Below are 27,586 nucleotides of genomic sequence, written 5' to 3'. Positions count from 1 at the left end.
GAGCAGGAGGAGAGGAGGAGAGGAGAGAGAGGAGAGGGGAGAGAGAGAGAGAGGAGAGGAGGGGAGGGAGGAGAGGGAGAGGAGCAGAGGAGAGAGAGCAGAGGGAGAGGAGAGAGAGGAGAGGAGAGCAGAGAGGAGAGCAGAAGAGGAGAGCAGAGTAGAGAGAGAGGAGAGGAGAGACAGAGGAGGAGGAGAGCAGAGGGAGAGAGAGCAGAGAGAGGAAAGGAGAGCAGAGAGAGGAGAGGAGAGGGAGAGGAGAGGAGAGCAGAGGGGAGAGGAGGGGAGGAGAGGAGAGGGAAGGAGAGAAGAGAAGAGGGGAGAAGAGGAGAGGAGAGGAGAGGAGAGGAGAGGAGAGGAGAGGAGAGGAGAGGAGAGAGAGAGAGGAGAGGAGAGGAGAGGAGAGGAGAGGAGAGGAGAGGAGAGGAGAGGAGAGGAGAGGAGAGGAGAGGAGAGGAGAGGAGAGGAGAGGAGAGGAGAGGAGAGGAGAGGAGAGGAGAGCAGAGGAGAGGAGAGCAGAGGAGAGGAGAGGAGAGGAGAGCAGAGGAGAGCAGAGGAGAGGAGGGCAGAGCAGAGGAGAGGGAGAGGAGAGAGAGGAGAGCGGAGAGGAGAGCAGAGGAGAGGAGAGCAGAAGAGAGGAGAGGAGAGCAGAGGAGAGGAGAGGAGAGAGGAGAGCAGAGGAGAGGAGAGAGAGCAGAGGAGAGCAGAGGAGAGAGAGAGGAGAGGAGAGGAGAGCAGAGGAGAGGAGAGCAGAGGAGAGGAGAGCAGAGCAGAGGGGAGGGGAGGGGAGGAGAGGGGAGAAGAGAGGAGAAGAGAGCAGAGGAGAGGAGAGGAGAGGAGAGCAGGGAGAGGAGAGGAGAGCAGGAGAGGAGAGCAGAGAGGGAGCGAGAGGGGAGGAGAGCAGAGGAGGGGAGGAGAGAGGAGCGAGAGAGAAGGAGAGGAGAGGAGGAGGAGAGGAGGAGAGGAGGAGAGGAGAGGAGGGAGCAGAGGAGAGAGGGAGAGCAGAGGGAGAGAGAGAGAGAGAGAGAGGAGAGGAGAGCAGAGCAGAGGAGAGGGAGAACAGAGGAGAGCAGAGGAGGAGAGGAGAGCAGAGGAGGGGAGAGGGGAGAGAGCAGAGGAGAGGAGAGAGAGCAGAGGAGAGGAGAGGAGAGGAGAGGAGAGGAGAGGAGAGGAGAGGAGAGGAGAGCAGAGCAGAGGAGAGAGAAAGGAGAAGAGGGGAGGAGAGGAGAGAGGAGAAGAGAAGAGAGGAGAGGAGGAGAGGGCAGGGGAGAGGAGAGGAGAGGGGAGGAGAGCAGAGCAGAGGAGAGGAGAGGAGAGAGGAGGGAATAGGGAGAGAGGAGAGAAGAGAGGAGAGGAGAGGAGAGGAGGGAGCAAGGAGGGGAGAGAGGAGGGAGAGTAGTAGAGAAAAGAGGGAATAGGGAGAGGAGAGGAGAGAGAGAGGGAGGAGAGGAGAGAGGAGAGGAGAGGAGAGGGAGAGGAGATAAGCAGGAATAGAGAGAAGAGAGGAGAGAAGAGGGAGAGGAGAGGAGAGGGAAGGGGAGAGGAGAGGAGAGCAGAGGAGAGGAGAGCAGAGCAGAGAGAGGAGAGCAGAGAGAGAAAGGAGAGGAGAGGAGAGGAGAGGAGAGGAGAGGAGAGGAGAGGAGAGAGAGGAGAGGAGAGGAGAGGAGAGGAGAGGAGAGGAGAGGAGAGGAGAGGAGAGGAGGAGAGCAGAGGAGAGGAGAGGAGAGAGAGAGGAGAGGAGAGGAGAGGAGAGGAGAGGAGAGGAGAGGAGAGGAGAGGAGAGGAGAGGAGAGGAGAGGAGAGGAGAGGAGAGGAGAGGAGAGGAGAGGAGAGGAGAGGAGAGGAGAGCAGAGGAGAGGAGAGGAGAGGAGAGGAGAGGAGAGGAGAGGAGAGGAGAGGAGAGGAGAGGCTGGGAGGAGGAGAGGGAGAGGAGAGGGAGAGGAGAGGAGAGAGAGAGGAGACTGGGAGAGGGTGAGGGAGAGAGGAGAGGGAGAGAGAGAGAGAAGGGGAGAGGAGAGGAGAGGGAGGAGGGGACGGGAGAGCAGAGGAGAGGAGAGAGGAGGGGGGAGGAGAGGAGAGAAGAGGAGAGGAGAGGGGAGGAGAGCAGAGGAGAGGAGAGCAGAGCAGAGGAGAGGAGAGGAGAGAGGAGAGGAGAGCAGAGAGAGGAGAGGAGAGGAGAGCAGAGGAGAGGAGAGCAGAGGAGAGGAGAGGAGAGAGGGGAGAAGAGCAGAGGGGAGGAGGAGAGAGGAGAGGAGAGGAGAGGAGAGGAGAGGAGAGGAGAGGAGAGGAGGGGAGAGGAGGAGAGGAGAGGAGAGGAGAGGAGAGGAGAGGAGAGGAGAGGAGAGGAGAGGAGAGGAGAGGAGAGGAGAGGAGAGGAGAGGAGAGGAGAGGAGAGCAGAGGAGAGGAGAGGAGAGCAGAGGAGAGGAGAGGAGAGGAGAGGAGAGGAGAGGAGAGCAGAGGAGAGGAGAGGAGAGGAGAGCAGAGGAGAGAGAGGAGAGGAGAGCAGAGGAGAGCAGAGGAGAGGCACCTCAGAAGGCAAAGCTCCTGAAGACTGCAGTTCTTAACCTCCTCCCACAACTGGAGAGCCAGGAGATACTGGAATGTCTAGAAATGTAAAGCTTGGGCCAACAACACAGGCTCTGCCTCCACAGCTCTCTACAAATGTAAAGGTGCTCTGACTCCCCCACTCTTCACTTCAAACCTTCCTCAACCACTCCTAACAGCCAGAAACTGGCAACCAGGAAGTAAATGACCTCAAAGGGCAAGTCAGAGAAAGAAATTAAAATTTCAAATCCTATTGCTTGGATTAAAAGGACTATAAAGGTTCCTTTTAATAAACAAAGCACAAGTGAACCCTGCAGGAAACACAGGCCACTCATTACAGACTCTGGAGACTGGGCTTAATGGTCTCATACACAGTGATCAAGGATCCTACATGTCCATATAAAGAAATACACTTGAAATGACATTTCTGGAAACAGATTAAGGCTAAGCATGATAGCACATGCCTATAAGGCCAGCACCCAGGAGGCAGAGACAGGAGGATGGCTGTGATCTATACAGTGAGTTGTAGGCCAGAAGAGCGCTAGTCAAGGAAAGAGGGCTGTTTAGAGAGAACCTGGGCATGGGAACTGTAGACCTTACCACAGATAAAGTGGGGAAATACCTTTTCATTTCACAGCCCTGGAGATGTAGTGAAGACACTCACAAGGTCTGTCCTCTTCTAGCGAGTGCTGGAAGAGTATGCATGAACCATAAAGGGTTCCAATTTCTAACACTTGAGTGGACAGGAATTAGACAGTGAAAATGCCACTGTGCCTCCAACAGGACCCAAGGCAGAGAGATTGCTCTGAGTTACTGCATATAAACTTTCGTTATTTTGAAAGTACACAAATATATTATCTACTAGAAGATATTAAAAAAACCCTAAACACAACCCATTAACAACTGACTAGGACTCCATCAGAATTAAAACTATTTACCCTTCAGAAGAAAATGAAAAGACAGACCATAGATTTTGGGGAAAAAAAATCTCCAGAGAAAGTTCTTCCAGAATATTTAAATATTTCTTAAAACAGAGTATTAGGGAAATAATAAAACGCGGGCTGTTTCATCGAAGGCACCTGTGAGGGACAGTAAGGGCAGGTGAACAGAGTCTGCTGCGGTCTGCTGCCCCTCAGCTTACTCAGCACATCACACAGACCCGGCTTCCATACACGAACGAGCAACAGCGGACAGTTACCAGGAGGAAAATCCGAACGAGGGAAACAGAGCCTCATCGCTGTGCGATGCCAGCACATAGCCATGAGGGTCACTGTAGAGCATGTCCCTGGTGGGAAGAAACTGAAGCCTTCCTTCCTGCGTCACGGGTGGGACTGGGGGAGACCAGCACATTCTCTGTGGAATCTACCTTGGGTATGGAAACACGTTCCTGGAAAGATCCACGCCAATGCTCACAGCTGAACCAATCAGAAAAGTAAAAAGGTGGAAAATGTGCTGTGACATGTTCACCTGGGCAGTAGTACTCCTCAATGAAAAGAAGCTCCTGGGACTTGCTAAAACCAACCAACTAACAAGTCCCCATTATGCTGGGCTGCAGGTCTACTTATCATATTCAGTTTATATAAATTTATATTAATGTTTATATTATTATATGTGTTTATTATATTATTTATATATTTACATGATTTTTAAAAGGCAAATCATAGAGACAGAGAGACAGAGAGCTGACCAATGGTTGCTTCTGGCTAGCGGTCAGCTCCAAGTGTGTAGAAGGGAACCTTCTGAGGGGACAAAAATGTTCTCCTCCAAGTTCTGACAGAGCTCTGCAGAGGTTACTAAAAAGCTGTGGAGATATCAAACTTACTGAATGGCAGGAAGGCTTCCGAGAAAGTTAACGATATAAAACAGTAGGGTGGGACAGTGACCAAGGCAGACAACAGCTTAGTGTCATGTTAGTTGTCATAGATAATAGCACTTGGGGTAAACCACACAAGGAATTCAGGAATTCCAATGGTCAGTGAACACTTACCCTACCTTAGAGATAGAAGGCTTTTGGGAGAGCCTGAGACGCCCTGATATAGAGTTTAGGAGCTCAGGTGAGGCAAGTGACACACTGAGACTTCGTAAAACATACTAAGAACCTCTAAAACCAATAAATCTTGTCTATCTTCAGTGATTTTGTGTTGTGGTTCATGGTCTGCTCTTTTTGCTTAACCCCTTCTGATTTAGTCCTGTCCCTATGTCCACACTGGTTCTAATTCTGTTTCTTAGGAAAACCACTTCCTTAGATTATTTCATAAGAAACTACTGAAGTATTGCTTTCATGTTTAATAATTCCTTGCCTCCTCCCCACCAGGTCTGAATGAGGAAGGCTGCTCGGTGTGTGATGAGGATGGTCATCCACCACTGAGGATTCCTCTTACAAAAGTAATCAACGATGAGTCTGTGACAGACCGCAGGCTGCGCCTGAGAACTACTTACTTAGTGGGCAGTGGATGGGTACGAAAAGCAGCAGGACACCTGCATCTGTGTCATATGCATGTGTGTGTACATGCGCATATATATAGCAGCTCTCAGGTGGAAATCTGAAAGGCCCACACTGACTTTAGCATTGACGTAACAGCACACGTGGAAAACTGCACAGCTGACCGCACGTGACAGCTCACATAAAACTGTAGGCACACTAAAAATACCAGGGAAATCACCTTTACTCTGTGTGTGTAAGTAGGTGGATCCGTGTGCATGCACAAATTTGATATTTAAGCTTGCATTCTATCCCCAAATAACTCATTACATGTATGCAAATATTTAACTTCTGAAAGAGATTTGAAACACGTTTCGTGCCAAGCATCTCAAATACATGTTTATGTGTACGGATTTTCAAATATACAAATTCATTAGACTAATACTTACAAAGCCCCAGGGCACAAGTCTATTTGTTTTGCCAGACAGAACTGACCTGTTTGTGACAAGTGCTACGAAACAAAAAGACTTTCCCTTAAAGGTAAGGGAAATCCTCCCGGAAATGTGCCAGCGTAGAGCACTCATTTACCTCAGCACCAAAGCTTCACAAGAGAACTCGACGGCGACGTGTGGCAGTCGCTAAGAACCTTACCTTCAGGGGCGACTGCGGAAGGACAGACTTCTCTTAGGAGATCTCCGAGGGTATGCAGCTGTCCATCTGCGGCCACAGGACGGAACAGCTTCTGAATGAAAGGCCGTTCAGTTGTGGTCTATCGGAAAATAAAAACCCAGGCGAGTAAGTCTTTGTTGCTGTGGCTGCTGACTACAGACACAGAGATCACAAGCACGAAGGGCATCAGTGTCTTCAGATGTGGCGGAACCATAAATGCAGACAGTAATTGTCAGGATCACTGACGCGAGATCACTGGGGAAAAGGGTAACATAATAAATGCTGGTCAATCAAATTCATGCGAGGATGGAATCTCAGACACCGTAAGTGATACAAAGCAACCACCAAGTACAGAGATAATCCTGGCTGGAGGGAGGCCTTTTAAGGGGGTAGAGATACAACTCAGGGGTTAAGAGTACCAGCTGCTCTTCCAAAGGGCTGGGATCTGGGGCATAGCACCCACAGGGTGGCTCACAACCATCTGTCACTCTTGTTCCAGGAGATTCCAGGGGAATTACCACCTTTTCTGGCATCCATGAGGACCAGGTATGCATATGGTATATAGGGATACACACAGGCAAAACGTTCACATTTCTTTGTTTCTTTCTTTCTCTTTTTTCTTTCTTTCTTTCCTTCCTTTCCTTCCTTCCTTCCTTCCCTTTCCTTTCCCTTTCACTTTTTTCCAATCTTTAAAAAGGGGCTTTTTAAATGAGTCTATTGTAAGAGAGTTAAGTGGGGCAATAGATATTTCATAGCAATGAATTCACATCAAGGGTCCAAGGTTTGAGAGAGGTAAGGATTTCAGTGCTGGGTGTGGGCTATCTCCCTGCTAGAGTTTCTGGCCAAGGCCCCCAGACTACCCAAACAACACAGCACACTGCCACTGCTCTTGGTTGCCCACCATAACCAGATAGTGAGGCCGCATTGCTAAAGACAGCACACACTCTGGTTGCAGGACGTAGAGAGATCAATTTGGAACTGACTTGGAAATTCCTCCCTGCTGGCTAGCTTTCATAGTGCGGGAAGGTGCTGCACAGGGCCCTGGGGGAGGAAAGCCATCAACAGCATTACCCAGTGGTGGTCCCTGCTGCACACTGACCTGCCACACGAGCTATGCCCAAGATGCTGAACTACTGGCCTTGACTTCTGTGGGGTCTCCTGGTCAAACCCCCGTGGCTGGGGAGGTCGCCAGCCCTGGTGGAGAACCGCCATGGCTGCTGTGCTAGAGTCACACTGTTGAAGTGGTTTCCACCCACACCTACGGATAAGCGCTGCTCTGAACTGTGCTCAGAGACGCTTTTTGCAGTGATGGAGGCACATGGCTGGTCCAAGGCCTTAGTAAGTCACTGGGTGTTCGTCCCTAAAGAGGAAGTCCATTATCAACCTTCTTACACCCAAGGCTCACGACTCACAGAAGTACGTGTGTTGGCGGGAGGGGGTGGAGGGTCAGACCATGCAGAGGAGTGCGGTGACATGCTGTCCTGTGGACGTGATGTGGACAGTGCACTCAGGAGCACACAGCAGCTGTGGTTAACTAGACAAGTTCAAACCAGTCAACTTTACAGCACGATAGGGGAAGGAGGGGCTCAGAGAGTCCCACTCAGCTGAGGAGTTACTGACAGTTTCAAGCTGTTGAAAGAGACTCATTATCCTTTGGGTGTGTGGTTGACGGTAGGTTGTCCAAGCCTCGTGTACAGCCCCACACCTAAGGTGCATACAGGAAGTATTAACTGGACTGAAGGGGAGGAGGAGGAGGGGAAGGGGAGGAAGAGGGAAGGGGGAAGAGAGAGAGGAGGAAGAGAAGAAGAGAAGAGGAAGGAGGAAGAGGAAGAGAAGGAAGAGGACAAAGAAGGCATGAAGGGAAACGGGAATACTGGGATTTTGGTTAAGTATGATCAAGGCAACTGCATTCATGTGGAATTGTCCAAGTATAAGTAAAAATATCTTTAAAAAACAAACACTGCCCCCAAAAGAACCCTGCCTGACTACTGCATTAAAAAGAAATTTCTCAGAAGAGTTACAGTGGTAGGGTTCCTGGGCAACAAAGCAGCAGGATGGCCACTCCGGCAGCCTTTATTCCTCTGCTCACCTTCCTTCATCGGTGACCAGAGTGCAGCCTTGCAGTCAGGTCGCTCAGACTGGCCAGGACCTTACCGCCCTGCCTCCACGCCGCCTCAGGAGCGGTCTGTAGCTCCAACTCAACTTACTTCGTGTGTTGTTAGAAGACTGTGCCAAGCACAATTTATGAAATGAAAATTATGTCTTTTTACCTCAACTGTTAGTCCATTTTATGATGTTAAGTTTTAATTTTAAACCTCTTGGTATGAAAAAAAAAATCACAAAATATGCTTAATCTAAGAATTTTACTTGAAATACCTGCACAAAAAGATAAATCTTTAGGGATAGGGAGGTGTGTGTGTGTGTGTGTGTGTGTGTGTGTGTGTGTGTGTGTGTATCCATACACTTTTAATCAGAGGAAGTTCTTAGTCTTTTTGAAAAAGCTAACACTTTAAGAACTAACGGAAGCTAACACACAAGGAAAACCCCATGGAAGTGTGAGCAATTTAGGGGACAGCCAATAAACACTAGACTGTATGTGAACAACACAGCTGAGAGCGTGTGGCAATAATAAAAACAAACTGTACAAAGAACAATAGCCCAGCAACACTCATCAGAAACAATTTGGTTCCCTTCACTAACAGTTAAAATTTACCGTTATCCTCTTATTTATAAAGCCTATAATTTAGTACACACATTAAAAAACCCTATCTTGTTTTGGTAACTGATCAACTACACAAAGATAATAAAGCTAGGGAAATCCTGTTAGAAAAGAAATGAAAAGGGACTAGGGGCAATCACTTCCCATCGCCACCACCCACTTAGGGCTGTCTGTCTTCCCGGTCTCCAAGAGGCTTTTAAGACGTTTAGTAAGGGAAGTGACCTGATGAAAGAGGCCTTTTCTCCACAGTAATGGAAAGCAGCACGGGGCAGCCTAGGTAGGTGATGAAGTGAAGGTGGCACGTCACAGGCTTCCTCGGGTCGCCTGCCTGCACAGGCCGGCAGGGAGGTAGGGATGTGGAGGGGCTCGCACTGCATTCCCAACAGAGAGAAGCAGCCAGCAGAAATTGGAGCTGAAAACCAATAATGGCACAGTGAACTCTACAGGATTCCGTTCTTACACCTGAGCAGCAGCAGCACCCTGAGGTAGCTGAGTTATGAAATTACTTACAAACAACAGGCTAAACAGGAAAAGCCAAATAGTCACAGTCACATGTTAAAAAAGAAATTCTAGGGGTTGGGGATTTGGCTCAGTGGTAGAGCGCTTACCTAGGAAGCGCAAGGTCCGGGGTGCGGTCCCCAGCCCCGGAAAAAAAAAAAAAAAAAAAAAAAAAAAAAAAAAAGAAATTCTAATTCCAGCATCGAAAAACAAATGCCCACAATAACACATCTTAATCCAATACCACAAAATGGCTACCAAGTCAATTCTCCAAAGGGAAGTGTTGTTTGCACTGACCAGAGAAAATGTAAAGAAAAAGGCTGCCGAACACAGCGGAGGCCATCAGTCAGTGACTGTATGAGTGCTGACAGGACAACTCCAGCTTACCTCAGCCGATTCACTAGGCTCGCTCTGGTCATTTAGAGATGAGAAAACACATAAACAGTGTAAGACACTCACAAACTAGGATCAAGTCTGATTCTCAGGCATCTCTGCCTGATTTTTAAGGCACTGTCAAAGAGTATATATAGTCTCTGAAATGATAAAGAACTAGATGGCGGTTATATTCTTACAGAACTATGAACACAACGACCCAACTTCTCCAAAAGTAACTACATTACAAACACACATGGCTGTATACAGATGAGGGCAAAACATTCCACCCTGCAGAGAAGCTTAAGCAGGAAGACAATTGAAAACAGCTTCAGGAAGTTCCTGGAACTGACCAGATTCACATGGCCTCTCCTGCCACAGAAAAGAATAAATGCTGAGAGTCCCTTTCCTTGAAGGGAAGCTGAGCTACAAGGACTATCAGACAAGCTGAGGGGCTAAGACAACTCTGAGACCAGACTAGCTGCCTGGAAGGGGTTTAGACCAACTAAGGCACTTGGAAAGGACACTGGGTAACCTGTTGAGCTGTCTGCAGGCTGTACAGTGTGATGCGGCTGTCTTTGAGCCATTTCTACTTCAGTGAGTAACCCCTTACCCATACTCCTGTAAATAACCCCAATAAAACTTACTGTTCACGAACTTGGACTTCGGTGGTATCCATACCCTATCTGGGGTGAACAGACCTGTGTGTTGTGTCTTCCCAGAAAAAAAAATTGTCACACAACAATAATGCTCAGGACAGCAAAACTCAGAACTAGCTTTAATTCAAAAGAAAGAAAGAACAGTGTTCTAGAGAGATTTCTACTTAAGACTTCAACTGGGCATAACCTAATGATGAGACGGGGCTGACTTATTAAAGGCTGGGCAGAATTCCCTAACAGTAGTTCTCCAAAGGTTTAACATCGCTCAGGCACTAGAATAACTAGGCTTTAAATTAAAAATCCTTAAAAAAATAATAAAACCCAATTCTGCACAAATGATACTTTCCAAGATACTTTCCAAAACTAAAAACCTTGACAATTGCTAGGTCACAGGATCTCCTTGCTCTAGCAGTTAGTTTTTTCCTATACCATTGAAAGACTCCATTTTTCCTATACCACTGACAGACTCCATCGTTAAAACCATAGCTTCTTCCATTCCATTCACAGTGGTAAGGCCATCACGGTGACGGGCACAAAGGGAGCTGCGCAGGGCAGTGGTGCTTCCTCGTAGCACAAGCCCGAGTGGAGAGCCGGGAAGCACTCGGACCCTAGTGTCTTGTACTGGGAGTCTTCATTAAAGCTGTGCTGCACCTCCTTACCAGGGCTCCTCATGCTAATCCATGAACAGACGGGCGGCACACAAGGGACTGTGATACAGTGATAAATGGCAGCAGAAACATAACCTCGATGCTCTGAGGAAATAAAATAAAGCCGGAACACAGAAGTTCACTCTCAGGGCTCGGGTCACGCACAGCTTGATCACTTGCCTACCGTGAGCAAGGCTGGGCCACCAGACTAAAGCAAATCAAACCCAGGTTTCTCACCAATAGGAATAAAAATAGAGAGGGAGAAAACAAAAACAAAAACAAAAACACCAAAGACAAAAGAAAACCCCCAAACCCTAACCAGTTACACAAGGTTACGCTCTAAGAGTGAGAGACACCCCAGTAACTGCACGGTCAAACGTGAACATCATTTCAAAGACGATGAAAACCAAGGTGAAATCCAGATGGCCTCGAGCTTCCAACTCCTAACAGAGTTTGGTTTATTGTTAATGAGGGAAGAGATAATCGCATTTCAGAATTCATGGGAACCCGGAGTAAAGCGCTGGTTGGCAACTAGTGGCTAGCAAACCCAGCTGAGGGTCAGTGCACAGAGCCCAGCAGAAGAAACAGTGTGACTGGAATCCCAACTCCTAACACAAGCACCGTCTCGGAGACCCAACACTGCGAGTCCACTTCTCAATCTGATGAGCTGGGGGACGTCGCCTATGATTAATTATGATGATATAATAATACGATAGATAACTCCCAAAATGTAGACTGAACAGTGCAGTGTGTGGAAACAAAGGCTGATTCTTTTCACTTCTAACTTTTAAAGCACTGTTAAATAAAAGGAACAGTAGTTGTTACAGAACAAATTACAGAGAGAATCGAAAGCAATTGACAGTCTCCTCAATCTCCTTTGATACTTTATTAACTCAAGTAAGTGCTCATGGCACAAAGTCAGAGAGAGAGAGCTTTACACAGACAGGCATGCTGTCACACTTCACCAACAGGAACGCAATGTAGGCTTCAGACTGTCGGGCACACGCGACTGACGATAAATCCATGCATGTCCAACTTCACATCACATGCTCTTCAGCATTTAAATTAGCTTAAGATATGCAGTTACAAGAGGCACTAAGAAAGGACAACCGAGCGGTTCAGACGAGGCTGAGGACTTTACAGTCGAGTCTCTGGGGAAGGTGAGAGGGCCCAGGGAGAGGAGCAGGGGCTCGGGCCTCTCATCCCTTACGGAGGGAAATGGAGACTTGAAAAGGAGCACGTGAGTGGGCCTGCTAAAATACTCTGCAGCCCCCTTTCAATATTCCCAACGACACCGAGAAATAATAATTAGATCTGAAAAGCTGTCATTATCACGGCCAGGAACACTTAATCTCTAAAGCAGCAGGGCCTTAATGGAGACCGTGATTAAACGACAAGCACGCATCCAAATACATCCTCACATCTGGCTAAGGTTTGTTTTGTCTCGCTGAGATTATTATACTTGTAATTCTGTCTAGACAATGCTGAAAATATTTGCCACACGATAGTTAAAGCCAATGCAGTTAGCAGTTTGTGTGCTCCTCACAGGCTTGCACTATAAAATACCTGTTCAGAGCAGCATGGTGGGCTACTGAAGGCGAACTTTACTGTGTGTGCAGTGTACACGTGTGTACACATAGGCCAGGGACTGACGTCTAGCTCTTTGTTTTTTAAAAAATACCTTCTCCACCTTATGTTTTACATTTTGAATATTTATTCACTTATTTTTATGTCTTTTGTCTGTATGCAAGTCTGTGTACCACGTACATGCCTGGTTTCCACTGGGGCCTGAAGAGGGCACTGGATCCCCTGGGACTAGAGTTACGGGTGGTTGTGAGCCACCGTGCAAGTGCTCTTCACCACTGAGCCTCACCAGCCTCACCTCACCGTTTGGTCTCTCACTGACCCAACCTCCCTGTTTCGGCTGGCCTGGCTGAACTCAGGGTGCCCTGCAGTGGGTTTGGGGCAGCACGGCCACATGCGGCTTATGTGGTGCTAGGGATCTGAACTCAGGCTCTCGCACTCACGCATCAAGTACTAGGCCAGCTCCCTAGCCCTAGCTGAAAATTTTTTTACATGAAATTTTTAGTAGCATGACTACAGAAGAAGATTCAAGTAAAAATAGTACTGTTAACAGTTCTAGAAATAGTTATCTTAATACACTAAAGGCCTCTCTCCAAAATAATTCAGAGTTATACTAAGATACTCATAAGGTTTCATTCTACTTAATAACCTTAACATTTTTGCTAATTGTTTTGAAAGCCACACTAATAAGTCTGATGTATACAGGAATAATATAACTAATTAACTTACTTTGTTTTGAAAAGTCAAAGGGTAGTTTTGCATGAACTTTTTATCTTTACAGACATTAACAAAATAAATTAGAATCACTTTCAATTTGTACAAATAAAGTAGCAAGAGGAAATGTCTGAGTAAAAGCAGCCATGCTGATCTCAGAAGTGAGGCTGTTCTGAAGGCCAGTCAAATATCTTCCCCAGGAGACAAGTTGGGTCTAAACGGGGCTAAGAACCCGTGACTCTGCACAGAGGCAGAGCGTCTGCGCCGCCCACCCTCCACACACGCTCCACTAGCTCTACAGTGAGTGCTGAGGCTTACCATATGGGATATTATCTTCTGACGGTGCATATAATCTTTCAGTGCATCCCAATGAAGTACCTAGCAATAGACTATATGAAAATTCCTGTTCAGATTTTGGAAGCAGCAAATAAAAGTGGTAATTCATAGATCTGACAGCAAGTTTAAATAAAGCACTTGACTCTTGTGAAACATGAGAAAAGTAAGAGCACACGGCGTTTAGAAGAACAGAGGAAGGAGCCTGCGGCCCTGGATTAACAAGGTTAGGTCAGGCTTTCTCAGCGGTGACAATGTGAAGACACGGGCAACAGCAAAGACCAAACTGAAGTTCACAAAAAGCTGAAGTCTGCACTCCAAATGACACCATCAGGAAAATAAAAAGGAAATCCACGAAATAAGAGGATATATTTGCGGGGTTGGGGATTTAGTTCAGTGGTAGAGCGCTTGCCTAGCAAGCGCAAGGCCCTGGGTTCGGTCCCCAGCTCCAAAAAAAAAAACAAGAGGATATATTTGCAAAAACATATATCTGGTAAGACTAGTACTTAGAATATGTAAAGAAGTCTCCAAACGATAGTGAGACAATCTCATTTAAAAACGATCAAAGGGGCTGGCAGGATGGCTCAGCAGGTTAAGGAGCTTGCTGTGCAATGCTAATGACCGGAGTTTGACCCCTGAACCCATATAAGGTAAAGTTACTGGGGCCGGCCTTCTGTGCTGTGTGTTCAGATACTGATTTCTGAGCCCAGAGATCTGGTCCAGTCTGGACACCAGCACTGTCATGAGTAATGAGTATTGAACCATCTCCTGGATCAGCGTTGTGTCAAGGATGCCCCCAGTTGTCTCTGATTGGCTAATAAAGAGCTCACCAGCCTGTGGCTGGGCAGAGAAGGCAGCACCTGTGGTCCCAGGGACAGGGTCCTAAAGAAGGAGAGGAAGGAAGAAAGGAGATGGCCATGAGGACACACATGGAGCAGAACTCAGGCAGACGGTAAGGACCATGTGGCTGGTAAGGAGATAGCTCAGAGGGTTACAACAGAAAATGGCCTAGAGGTGGTTCTCAGTGGGGAGATGAGCGAGAGCTGCGGGACATGGGAGCCTCCTCTTCAGGAGTGAAGACTGAGACTTTGTACAGGGACGGCTGCATGAATCTGTCATGGTCTGCATGAAGACATGCATGTGACTAGACGAACAACAGTAAAACGGCTGCGTACTCAGGAGCAGTCAGGACAAGGAAGAGCAGGACACTGTCGCCGCCTGCCACACACAGAAGCTTCTGTTTTTAGTTCTCTTTTTAATTCTTACTCATGCAACGAGACAGGAGTGGTGTGTCCTCTTGGGGAAGGTCGCAAGCTTTCTAAGTGACTATGAGTTCCTTCAAAATAATTATTATATTAAAAAAAAAAAAAAGGTCAGTAGCACCCAAACAAGGGTTAGAGAACTATTCTTATCCTTATCAGCTCAGAACAGGTCATACTCCCCCAACAGAACAAGCAGCATAGCAATTCTTAATTAGAATGGAAGAAAACTTGCCTGATTGACAAAACTCATTTACTATTTTATGACCTGATAATTAAAATACACCCAGAAAGGTTTTAAAGCTTTACGATGAATGCTTACTAAATGCATGCAGTTAGTAGGGTCACCATGAGCACATGTGCACCCACAGATGCCAGGGTCCCAGGAGCTACAAGGAAAGGCGGTTAGGAGCTGCTCCAGTGGGTGCTGGGAGCCTAAGTCAGATCCTGTCTACAAGAGCTCTTAGCCCTGAGCCACCTCTCTGTCCCCGGTCACCTTCCATCCATGTGATCTGTCCACTTTATTCATTATCTTGCCTGTCTTTTATTGTCAATGGAAGTACTTTCATAAAATCCAAAGTCACCACAAATGGGTTTTCTTTTAAGATATGGCCATGACCTTGAACAAGTGAGGAATCCCTGGGTCTGGAGAGCTCTGAGGTCGATTCCCGGTGGGTGCACAGGATGGGGCTTACCTCTGCTCCAGCTGTCCTAACACCCAATAACGAATGCTGCCGCTGCTGGGTGTGATGCATCAGCAGGCCAGTCAAGTCTGGAGCCGCCTCCCAGGGCTTTGTCACCTGGAACTGCCTGTAGGCCAAGTGGGCAGTTCAGAGGCCTGAGCCATTGCTTGGTGAGCAGCAGGTCAGGCAGCATTTGCAACTTGTATCCATCTAGGGCTCAGTGTCCACTCTGCTACCTGCTTCAGGGTGCGCTCCCAGACACTGTGGTGAGCTGGTCATGGAGGTGGTAACTGCTGAAGTCCAAGTTGTGTCCTACTGCTGCGACAAAGGCAGGGACACACCGTGCTGCAGTGTGGAGGGAAAGGCAACATGTACGTGTGGCCTGGACTGCAGTAGAAAGATCTTCAAGGATGAACATGCAAAGGTGTTCTTCAGGGGGATCTGGTCCAACATTCTCTGTGGCAGAGGCAAGGGCTTCCTGCTGGCCATCTGCAAGGAACTCCCTGCAGTATGTCATACAGTGATGTCACCACTTCAAGAAGCCACCAGGAGTCCTGGAAATGCTCCTGGTAACTGCCATTCGGTCACATCCAGGAAGGGGTGGAGAGAGGAAATTTATTCTTTCCTTTGGTTGGTCTTTTTCCTTAAAACAGCGTCTTTCTGTGCAGCCCTGGCTGTCCTGTAACTCATTCTGTAGACCAGGCTGATCTCTACCTTACAGAGATCTGCCTGCCTCTGCCTCTGCCTCCAGAGTGCTAGATTATAAGCATGCACTATTATTCACTGGCTGACGCTCACTCTTAAAATCCTGTAGGATCAGCCTGGCCCATGGGAGGTCTCAGCACTTTAGCTCAGGTCCACAAGCCAGCAGGTATAGACTTAGAATCCAGACACTCATGGGCAGTGCTGCGTCTCTGCAGACACTAATGGGCTGTGCTGTGTCTCTGCAGACACTCATGGGCAGTGCTGTGCGGACAATCCCATGCTCCCATGTTCCCCTTTGCTATGAAGCACTAGCTCCTCTGGGCATGGCTACAATTACAATTATCCTCTCTGTTGGGCCTTCTGCTGGGAAACAATAGCTAGGACCAACACTGGCTTGTTATAATCCTCCTGCCGCAGCCTCCTGAGCACTGGGATTATAGGCATAATCCCCCGGACCAGGTAACTGATTCATTTTCACTTGTCTCTCGCTATTTCTATTCAGCTCCTGTCGCTACCTTTCCTTTCCTGTACCTACAGGAGGTTTCCCACGTACAAGTCTGCCTCTGTAGTACCGAGGACCACGCTGAAGCAGCACGAGCAGCACAGGTGAGGCTCAGGCGGTCCTGCCAGGACCAGCCTGGGACAGTGTGAACTTTGAACAGGATTCTGGGAAGATCATGTACATCAAAGATGGACATGAAGTAGGTAGAATGACACTTGCCTTTACTCCCAGTACTGGCAGAGGCAGAGGCAGAGGCTGGCAGATCTCCCTCTGTGAGTTTAAGACTGGGCCTAATTTATATAGTGGGTCTGGACATCCCTATGTGGAGAGATCAGTCTCCAAAAACAAAACAAAACAGAACAGATTGAAGTGATTCTTATGTATCTGAAGTAACAATCTGCCCAACTAAGGGATGGAGGCCGTGGCACTACGGAGAGGACACACTGTGGCTGAGGTAAGCATGGCTTCAGGAACAACTACCAAACTGGAGATGAGCAGAAGAGCATGTTGTTACAACTAAAATACAGTGTTTCCGTGAAAGCATTTCAGTTGCCCTAGAATGGACTGCAGTTAAGGGCAATGCTCCTGGTCATACCGAACATGAACGACACCCACAATAGAGGAGTGCTGTTAGAACACTCTAAGGAGTACAACTAATGCGTCATATGTACGGCACAGAAGGCACGGAAGTGAAAATCTACAAACTTTAAATGAGCCGTATATTCAGGAAGAAAGTAAATTTGTTAGTTCTACTGCATTAAGCATTCCTAAAGCAACATACAGAAAGTTCAAACTACACTTTGATGTGCAGATTCTTTTGAAGGCCGCTCCACGCTGTTTTATATGAGGCAACTGCAGCTATAAGGAACACCTAGGGAAGAGCATCCCTCCCTGATCCTAGGTTACTCGAAACAGACACAGTCAGAAACAGCCTTGGCTTGCAGTGGTGATCACCTTCTTCATGAGAAGCGTTCAGTGGAAGCTGAGCAGGCTTCCTTCAGTTTGCCTTCAGCAGCCTGCTCCTTTAGAAAGAAACTTCAAGACTTTCATTAATAGAAAATGGTTTACTGTGTAGTAAAAACACTTTTCAGATTACTGAGTCAGAAGGAGGATTCAAAAAGGGAGGGGAAAATGCAATGGTTGGGGAGAGAAAAAGGAAAAGGAGAAAGAAGCAAAGATCAAGAGAAAAGCCTATTAGAAACGTTATTTAAGCAGGTAGAACAAATTATTTCCTCTTGCATATAAGAAATAACCAATAACTCTCTTATCTATGCTTTGAAACCTCTATGTAAAATAAGTACTACACTGGGTATCTCTGACATTAGCTTTTTATCCCTTCCATTCCTAACACAGGCTGGCCTCCATCTTGCTGTGTAGCTGATATGACCTTGAACGTCTAATCATCCGGAATACAAGGATTAGCACAGGCTTGCGGCACCTACGCCTTGTCTTCTAGGTCTTTAACTTTGAAAGGGCGCTATTTCTTAGCACACGTTAACTTTCTATATTTCGAATACTATGGTTTACGATGATGACATGAGGCCATGCTGATGAGGCGTAAAGGATGGTCAATCAAGTTCGATAAGTAATGTGCCTTCTCACAATGCACTACCACATCCTATTACACAAGTAGATCAGAGTGGACTCAACAGGCATTCAAAACCTGAACTCAACACCACTTCACAACTAGTTCAGCTTGATTGCATTGGTGTTATATGTAATTGTGTCATAACCTGTGAATGAAGCAGTGGCTTTCATGTAGTATCACACCGGAGGTATACATATGGTCTATTCAAATTTGTCTTCTAAGTTTGTCTCGAAGCCTGTTAGATTGCAATCATACTCTTGCTTTCAGCAAAGAGCTTTCCCTAACCCCTCAACTCAAGACACTGCTCTCCATCAGTGGCTTCTCCAACCAGCACTGACCTCGCACCCTCTGTCTAAGCAGACCACTACAGAATCCACCCTGTTCAAAACAGTGTGTTCTCTAAAATGTTCCAAGGCATAAAACTCAGATAATACAACAGAATATATGAGACTGATGGCCACTAGGATGAGGGGTCATTTTCCTTCACGTGTGTGGCAGCATAAACTGGATTCAGGGAGAGCACAAGGTAGGAGGGACACATGCTCAGGAGTGTGTGAATGGAATGGGATGGGAAGAGAGGAGCTTGGGTGGATATAATCAAGATACTGTGTGTGTGTGTGTGTGTGTGTGTGTGTGTGTGTGTGTGTGTGTACGAAACTCTTCAAGAATACAAATATTTCTAATGTATGTGACTCAACAACATGTCATACATTTTATAAGACACTGATAGAAAACATACAAATATAAAAACTGTGCAGGCGTCAATCAGAAAGAATACAAGTTACTTTTACTTAGTTTGCATGTTTGCAAGTGTGTGTGTGCGAGTGGTACTGGGGAAGTACCTTGGTTCTTGGGTGTGCTAAGCACATGCTCTACCACCGAGCTACACTTCCCGCCTGCTCTGTTCGTTCTATACTGGTTTTCCTTCTAGTATTCCTAAGTGAGTGCCAGGCACACAACCTACTTGGACACATGAGCAAACAGGCACCTTAAGTCTGAGTTAATTCTACCAAAAGCAGCTCTCGTATTCACCCAGAAGAAGGAACCACTACTAAGAATCAGCCTGGTAGCCCTGTGCTCAGCAGACAGGTGTGCTCTGCATGGTATATGGAAATCACTTATGAGAAGAACAGGGAAAAATTAGAAGGCCGTTTTCCCTATCGAAACAGATAAGTGATTATGCACAGAGCTGTCAGCGGGCTGAAGGACCGCCTGAGAAGCAGCATTCCAGATGCTGACACTGTGTCGTTTCAGAGACTGGAAGTCCCATGGTGGGTGACGAAAAAACCACCTGCCAGTTGGGACAGCTGTGACTTAAGATAGGGTCGATACTGCTAAGATCATATTAAGAGAAGTGGCAAATCAGGCAACTGGAGCCATGTGTCCGGGAACGCTGGGAGAACTGAACTCAGTCACCGAGCCCGTAAAACAGCACCTACCACCAGAGCTGAGGCCTCCCCTCAGGAGCACTGGGAATAAACACAGTTTACGGGTGTGATATGTAGACAGCTTTCTGTTTTGTGGTATTAAATACTAAACACGCTTCTATTTTCAACAGTGGTAACATTTTGAAGTGTCTTATATTTAACAGAAGAATCATCAATCAGTTTTTAAAATGACCGTGTTCTTACTGTTCTAATCAAGTTCTCAGAAAGGAGAGGCGCAATCATCATGATAGAAGAGAAAGACTACCAGGACTGGCAGCAGGGTGTGTGTTACTAAAATAGTGAGACATCTTACTTTAGAAACCCTGATTACTGTGTGTTCTGTGTGCACGTGTGCTGTCACGTGTGTGGTGGCCATAGGACAACCCTGAGGACTCTGTTCTCTTCTCCACCTTTGTGTGGGTCCCGGGGACCAAGCTCTGGCGACGGACTTAAGTGGGAAGTACTTTTCCCTCTCGATCACCTCGTCCCAAATACTGTTTCTTACAACAAAGACGCCTTAGTGAAACTGTTCAAATGGTTTCCTTCCCCATGCCTTTAAGGTGACACTAATGACCGAGGCTTCAAGGTCACTGCAGATCATCTCACACATACATGCAAACAACAACATCCTCCTATTCCTAAAACTGATCTTGAAGGGATCAATACAAACTGCCTACTTGGTGGACAAAGAACTTTCTGTCACAAAGAAAGGGCTCCAGACTTTTAGCTCTGCTTCAGTTTCTTCAGTGTCTGTGGCTTTTCTCCATCAGAAGAAAGGGGATTGAGGCTGGAAGCCACAGAATGGGAAGGGAAATATACATGTGTACAAAATGAACATGATTTCAAATAAGAAGCAGTTGACAGGCTAAGACAACAAAAGAAGTGAACCCAATAGTCCATGAGGGAGACCATGCTCTGCTGAGAGGCTCCACGGTCTCTGCTCAGATCGCTGACTTCCTAATCAGCAGATAGGTGAAGTCAGTGTCAGGGATGAGAGTCTCTCAACAAGCTCATCTGCATACGAAACATGAGCACGGGAATAAACCACGTGTAGAATAGTTAAAACAGTATTCGGTCCTCAAAAATACAAAATAAATGTTACAATTACTGTTATTCATATATAACAGTTTGCTTTCCTTACAAACTTTTCCCATAGGAAGTAACTTAACTCTAAACCATCTGAGATTACTAAGTACTTTAAAAACCTGCTGTGTTGGACTGCCCCCTGCAGGCCTCGGTTTACCTACTTATTGTAAAAGGAGCACAGAGAATATAGGATTCAGATGTGTTTAAAATGACACTAAAGTCATTATTCAATCACTCCTAACAGTAAGACACTGTCTATAACAGCTATCAAGATGCAAAGGAAGATAACCCTTTACCTCATCTCCTAATTACAGGAAATCTACACTTCAACAGAACGGATCAGGGAACAGAATAAAAAGCACCGTGTATTACACGGAAAAGGGGAAGCTGAAGAGAAGGCTGGAGCTCAGTCTCTCGGCAGGCAACCAGTTGGACATCAGGCAAGTCAGTTTCATGTCAAGCTGTCTTATGCCAAAATCAGTGTTAAGGTGTCAGTCCCAGTTTCTGCCACGGCCAAGGAGTAATACCTAAGATAAGAGCCAAGAATTAACCTACACACAGCCCAGGTGCAAGGTTAGGAAAGATTTGCCAGAAGTGATGGTGAGGTGAGGCTAAACATGGCAGACACGTTCTGTGAGGAGGAAGGGTAAGATGCCAATGGAAAGATGAGATTAGACGAGTGAGGCAAAGAAAGTGAACAAAACTTCCTCCAAAGCATGGAGTGCGCCAACCTGCAGGGGAAGAAAGGCAACGGAGCCACAGGCTTGCACTGCTCGTGGTAGGAACCAAAATACAGCAGAGTCCAGAGCCCACGTGTGAACAGTTCATCACACACATTCCACTGGTCAGAACAGAAGGCCCGACACAACATTAGGATAATTTGCAACAAAAGTATGATTTAAGGTAACGCAGACCGTCCTGCCCAGGGCACGGCTGAGTGGATACAGCTTTACCTATTCTCCATAGCAAACGCTCTTAGACATTTGCTGTGAGTCAGACACATTTGATCTCCACAGTGACAAAACATTACAATCCTGTGCTTTAGATGAAGAAGATCCGGAAATGAGACATAAATGGCCACGTGGGTCTCAGCCTGCCTGGGGCTGCGACCCTTTAATACAGGTCCTCATGCTGTGGGGCCCCTGACCATTCAATTATTTCACGGCTCTGTCATAACTGCAATTGTGCTCCTGTTGTGAATAGTAGTGCAAACACCTGACGTGCAGACTACCTGACCTATGACCCCCAACAGGGCTGTGATGGAAGCACAGCCTGGGAACCGCTGGCCCAGTCTGCCCTGAGATTCCCACCGTCTCCTCTGCACACTCACATGCTCATGCTACAGAGCTGCTCTTTCAGTTTCCCGGGGGTGCTCAGTTCTAAGCTGGAAGCTGGCGGAGAAGGCGGTCCCTGATATCTGACACAGCAGACTCCAAGAGTACTCAGTGGCACCTTCTGCACGTTAGAAACCATTAACAGCAGAAGCAGCAGCCAGGCATCACACCTTCAATGCTAGAGACAGAGCTCAACGGCAACACACAGCAAGTTACAGGCCGGTCAGGGCAACAGTGCGACGCTGTCTTAAAGTAACCCCTCGCCCCGGTCAAACAACAACAACACAGCCCCAGAAAACACCTCGTCTTTATTGTTTTCTCCGAATCTCTACAAAACCCATTTATCAGGCCTTGGAGGTAGCAGAGACGCCTTCTTCAATATTGGAGTGTGTCAGCCCATCATATGACTTCCTCCACAAGGCAAGGAGAACACTGACGTGGGTAGTATGAGCTGTCACCAGGGAGACGCCTCTGGGCAAGCCTGTGGGGTTTATGCTGATTACAGCGGCAGGAGCAGCAGCACAGCCCATCACTCTCTCTTCCTGACTGCTTTACTTTCCCACCATGAAGCACTCTACCCTAGAACTGCGAGTCTGAATGAGCCTCCTCCTTCCTCCCCAAAGACGCTTCTGTCAGGCACTTACACAAGAGAAGAAACTAAAACACTAACAAGGTCTCTTAAAATGAACTGGTTCTTGGGAAGTTCCAAGAAACGACATCCCACTTTAGCTTTCTGCGATTCTGTCTGAGGGCAAAAGCTTTACAGTGGGCCCTGCACTTCCTCACCTGGGATCAGGCAGCACTGCCACTAGAGGACAGGGCAGAACAGAACTGTCTTTGTCTGTCCTAGGAGTCACCTGGTCAGACATCAGGCTTACTCAGCGAAACCAAGTTTTTACCTTCATCACTACTAGAAGACAACAGCAAACCAGTTAGACAAAAAAACTGGGTAGGGAAATCTAGAAACAAGACATTGAAGTGGTATGAAGGTCCCGACACATCAATGCAGTAGACTGCAAAGGGTGGGAAGGAGGCACAGGTTTCCGTCTCTGAAGAGTCACTCTGTCTGCCTATGTGGCACCTTCCCCTGAGCTGTGCACGGGCGGTCATCACTTGCCACACACTTTTGATAAGAACGTCAGAGAATTAATCGATGCCTGAAATCTGGTCCCTCCTCAGATTAGGAAGTACAAGTTAGTCCCAGCCAACCTAGTTTTTGATTAAAATCAGGTACCATGAAATCCCTTCACTGTCACATTCTTAAAGGGTTCACTGGATCACAGCAGAAAGGAAGTAAACTTGGCAAGCAAGCCTCTCAATCAAATGAAGGCATCGAAGGCTCCAGTGATACAGTACATGGTAAATGAAGGCATCGAAGGCTCCAGTGATACAGTACATGGTAAATGAAGGCATCGAAGGCTCCAGTGATACAGTACATGGTAAATGAAGGCATCGAAGGCTCCAGTGATACAGTACATGGTAAATGAAGGCATCGAAGGCTCCAGTGATACAGTACATGGTAAATGAAGGCATCGAAGGCTCCAGTGATACAGTACATGGTAAATGAAGGCATCGAAGGCTCCAGTGATACAGTACATGGTTTAGACTCAACAATGGGGGGCAGGGTTCTGGGGGGTTCGAGGCGCAGACAAACCTGACTCTGACTGCTTTACAGCTGATAAAGATAGGCAGAGATCGCCCAAGCATCCTTAGAACTGGGCACCATTTCCCAACCTTTCCTTATTGTTTAAATCTTAAAATAACAGTTAAATTCTTCCCGAGAGAGTCTCCAGCAAGCCCCAGCATACAGTGACTAAGCGAGTGGCAGTGGCAGACCACTGGGTCCCTGAGGACGCCCTTCTTTATCTGACACAGGGACCCTCAATGCGGGAGCCCGCTTCTGCAGCTTATTCCTTGACGAATTCCAACTCTTCATGTCCATTCCCAAACCAGTGTCTCCTTCAGCTACGAGTCCTTCTCAAGTCCTTTGCCTTGCTTCCTTAAGGAGGCCTCTTCTGCCCTCTCGGAAGGCAGGCCCAATGCCACCTACTGGCATCTGACTTACTGCAGCGATTTCTCCTCCTCGCTGACGTCGCACTGGTCTGTACACTCTGAGCATTAGTTCCCTTCAACCGCTCTGCTAACATTTGTAAGCAGTGTAGGGTAGCGGCAGTCGGACACCATCCCCCCGACTCTGCTGTGCATGGCTCAGGGTGGAACGTACCACGTAAGACAAACGAGTCTGAGCCTCCTTAGTGAGCTCACCACGGAGAAACAGTCAGATACCCCATGCTTCCTGAAAAGACGCGGCTTCCTCACAACATGCTAACTGCAGGGCATAAACCCCAATGGCTAGAGACTTCCGAGTAAGAGCCAACCCAGACTTTTCGTGGCCACTTTACAAAGCTTCTTGGAGGCAACCTCATTAACGCCACTTAGGTATGCGATTCTAAATAACACTGGGCTGCGTGTTGGAAACACCTCTTGCCTTTGACCTCATTTCTAGAACACTGGCTCATACCGAAGCACCTGGAGTTCTGGAACACAGACCTGAAACTCACACACTGACTACTATGTAAATGACAGACAAACGGTGTGTGACACCGCTAGAGAATTCTGGAAAAGTCTGACTTTTACCATTGAAATTCTGTCCCTTGATGGTATTCATTCTGAGTCCATGATGAACACTACTGCATATGGAAAACAGCTCCTGACATGGCTGCAGAAGTCCAGGAGTATCACGAGGAATGTCACAGAATTGTAAATTCCTACTGGCTCATTGGGCCAAGCTGGCTCAAGCTGCCTCATTCATTGTGAAAATTATGTTACAAAAATATGATAACCTAACTTATAAACAAAAATAGTTGTTGACACATCAGAGCTGGGTCTGGCTGCTAGCTCTCTATTTCTTTTGAAGTGTCCTGGATAGTGGCATGAGTCTTTTCAGAGTAAACTAATATTTTAGCACAAATTATTCTTTGGATATTAAACATGGGTTTCTGGGCTTTCTTCAAATACTTTTATTTGTACTTTTACAAAGTATTGTGTTCATGCTCAGTCCAGCATCTAGGAAAAGGCCCTGCACACGTAATTCTGTCAAGTCTTATTGTGTGTGTGAGAGTATGTGTGTGTGTGGTGTGTGTATGTGTATGTGTGTGTATATGTGTGTATGTGTGTGTATATGTATATGTGCGTATGTGTCTGTGTATGTGTGAGTGTGTCTGTGTGTGGTGTGTCTGTGTATGCATGTATGTGTGTGTCTGTGTGTGGTGTGTGTGTGTATATGTGTGTGTGTGGTGTGTGTGTTGGGTGTGTGTGTGTGGTGGGTCTGTGTATGTATGTGTGTGTCTGTGTGTGGTGTGTGTGTGTATGTGTGTATGTATGTGTCTGTGTGTGGTGTGTGTGTGTATGTGTGTATGTATGTGTCTGTGTATGTGTGTGTGTGTGTGAGAGTATATGTATGTGTGTGTGTATATATGCGTGTATGTATGTGTGTGTGTGTGTGTGTGTGTGTGTGTGAGTGATGCTCACATTAATCAAAATGCTGCATAAATAACAGCTCACCTAATAGATTGTTACAGCCACACAGATCGTCAGAAAGTGGAAGCCAAGATCTGATGCTACTGCTAGAATATAATTAGGAAAAAGAAATGGAGGCCCCATTTTCCTTTGATCAGGGCATAAAAAGAAAACTTAAAAAAATCTAAGAAAGCAAAGATACAATAAACAAAAACTATAAATCTAAATTTCGGTATTTACTTACATACCACATTTTTTTATCCAGATTTATTCAGTCAACTCAGAACCAAAACGCCAATGAAGAAAAAGTTGTGAAGCAACTGAGAAACAATAAAATGCCCTGCTCCTCCCTGCCCCCACACAGGAAAGGGTCTGCAGGAAGCTCAGTCCTCACAGAGCCTCCATCTGGCAGCCAGGCCTAGTGAAGTCAGTTCTGAGAAGTCTCTAAGTTCCCACTTTCTATCTGATGACAGACTTGTACCAACCATTCTCTCAGGTCAGGGTGGTAATGTGCACCTGAGATGCTACGATATGCAAACCTCTGAGTTCAGGGTCAGCCTGGTCTACACACCCTGCCTCCAAAACCAAAGGACAAGCTCTGTGCTCCCCCCACACCCAGCTCTTCTCTATGGTGATACCAAACATGAGGTAATAAATAACCCGATTCACATTGTCCCTGAAACAGAACAAAGAGGAGTCTTCCCCCCAGACACCTGCACTACCGGGGCAACTACAAGTCTTAAATTAAATTTTACCTCACAATCCAGACCCTCTGTGAGGCTGTGGAATACCTGACTGAATTACTGGAGAGCTCATGGCATCTGAAGATGAAAATAAGACTTAACAGAATTACATGCAGGGCATTTTCCTAGATGCTGGACTGGGCATGAACACAACACTTTGTGAAAGTACAGACCTCGGAAATAACACCTGCAGGGCTAACTCACAGTACTCATGCTGTCAATTTCTGCTATTTAATGACTTGTCATGAGAGTACCCCGCCTCCTAAAACACTGTCAGTACAACTTTACAGTGTCTGCAGCTGAATCCAAGCTCATGTTGGCTAGCAGCGAGCACTCCAGTACTGAGCTGTACCTGCAGGCTCTCAACTTAACACTCGCCACATGCCAAGTGGGGTGCCTGGGACCCAGCCTGAGCAGCAGAAGGACCAGCAGAACTAAATCAAGCAGGAAAAGCATGCTGTAGGTGCTGCTTTGCTGTTTTATGTAGGGAATACACATCAGGTAAACCAAACATTTCTCCCACTATTCACACCCACATAATCCCCAGCACTGAGTAGGCTATGGGAGGAGAGTTACGAGTCCAAGGCGAGCTGGGCTGCTGTGGGAGGCCCTGTCTTAAAACCTAATAAAAAAGGCCCTGGGGCTTGGGATGCGGTTCAGCGGACAGAATATTTGCCTAACACGAACAAAGCACTGGGTTGCCAGTGTAGGGGTTGCCAGTGTAGACCCAGACACCAGCGGGTACAGTCACAGTACTTGAGAGGCAGAGGTGTATGTTCAAGGCCAGCCTTCATTAGGTAAGTTCCAGGCCAGTCTGTGCAACTTGACTCTCAGCACGTCTGCAAACGTGTTACCTTGGGGGTTACAAGTAAACTGTAGCCGTAGCTGGATCAGCAAGCACACTGGGTATACAGTAGCAACTATGAGTCAGACAGTGCAACACAACCTCCAATTCCACTACCAGCAAAAGACCGATCTGAGAAACCCGGGTGCAAACCCAGGTGCCAGGCGGTTCCTGCACACAGAAGGGCTTTAGACACAGTGCTTCAGGATGACATCCAAAGCGTTTAAAAACATTTTTCATTTGTTACTTCCTACCTGATATATTCTAAAAGGGATATAACGAAATCCATTTTCTTCTGGAGGGTATTCCATGAGTTTCCGGTTGATGGTCCAAAACTGGTCAAATCTGTCTGAAATGATATAAACTCTGTTATTAAGAATGAACATCATAACAGATTAGCTCATAAAAGACATAAAACTCTTAACCATTCAGAAGGTTCTGAAAAGCATTAAAACAGTGTTTACAATTTTTTTCTTAATGTTAATATGAAATTAATATTTCTTTCACATCTTTTTTTCTCCCAAGATAAAGCCTCAACAGGTATGTGACTACTTCTGTGACCAAGGCAAAGGCCAGCAGTAGAGACAGATTGACACAGATCTAACTTCTGCTGCTAATCTATATAAGAACAAATGTGCAAAATTTAAATATTAGTCAGCACTTATACAGAGAAACAACGGTGTATTAGAACTTAAAGAAAGGTGGAACAGAGTGCTGGGGCAAAGTCTGTATAGAAG

At 46.7% G+C, this 27,586-nt stretch overlaps 1 protein-coding gene across 2 annotated transcripts in view; it reads right to left on the bottom strand.

The window, feature by feature from the left end:
* Window positions 1-27,586, bottom strand: part of Atg5 (autophagy related 5) — a 96,370-nt gene that overhangs the window by 14,780 nt on the left and 54,004 nt on the right. For both annotated transcript variants that reach the window (XM_032888519.1, XM_032888518.1), the window contains exons 6-7: window positions 27,104-27,198; window positions 5,616-5,733 (exon numbers count right to left, since the gene is read on the bottom strand). In XM_032888519.1, coding sequence (XP_032744410.1) covers window positions 5,616-5,733; window positions 27,104-27,198 — 213 coding nt within the window. The remainder of the gene's footprint in view (window positions 1-5,615; window positions 5,734-27,103; window positions 27,199-27,586) is intronic.

The sequence above is a fragment of the Rattus rattus genome, chromosome 18 (assembly GCF_011064425.1).
Source record: "Rattus rattus isolate New Zealand chromosome 18, Rrattus_CSIRO_v1, whole genome shotgun sequence".
NCBI classification, from domain to species: Eukaryota; Metazoa; Chordata; class Mammalia; order Rodentia; family Muridae; genus Rattus; species Rattus rattus.
This window is presented reverse-complemented; position numbering and strand designations above follow the sequence as displayed.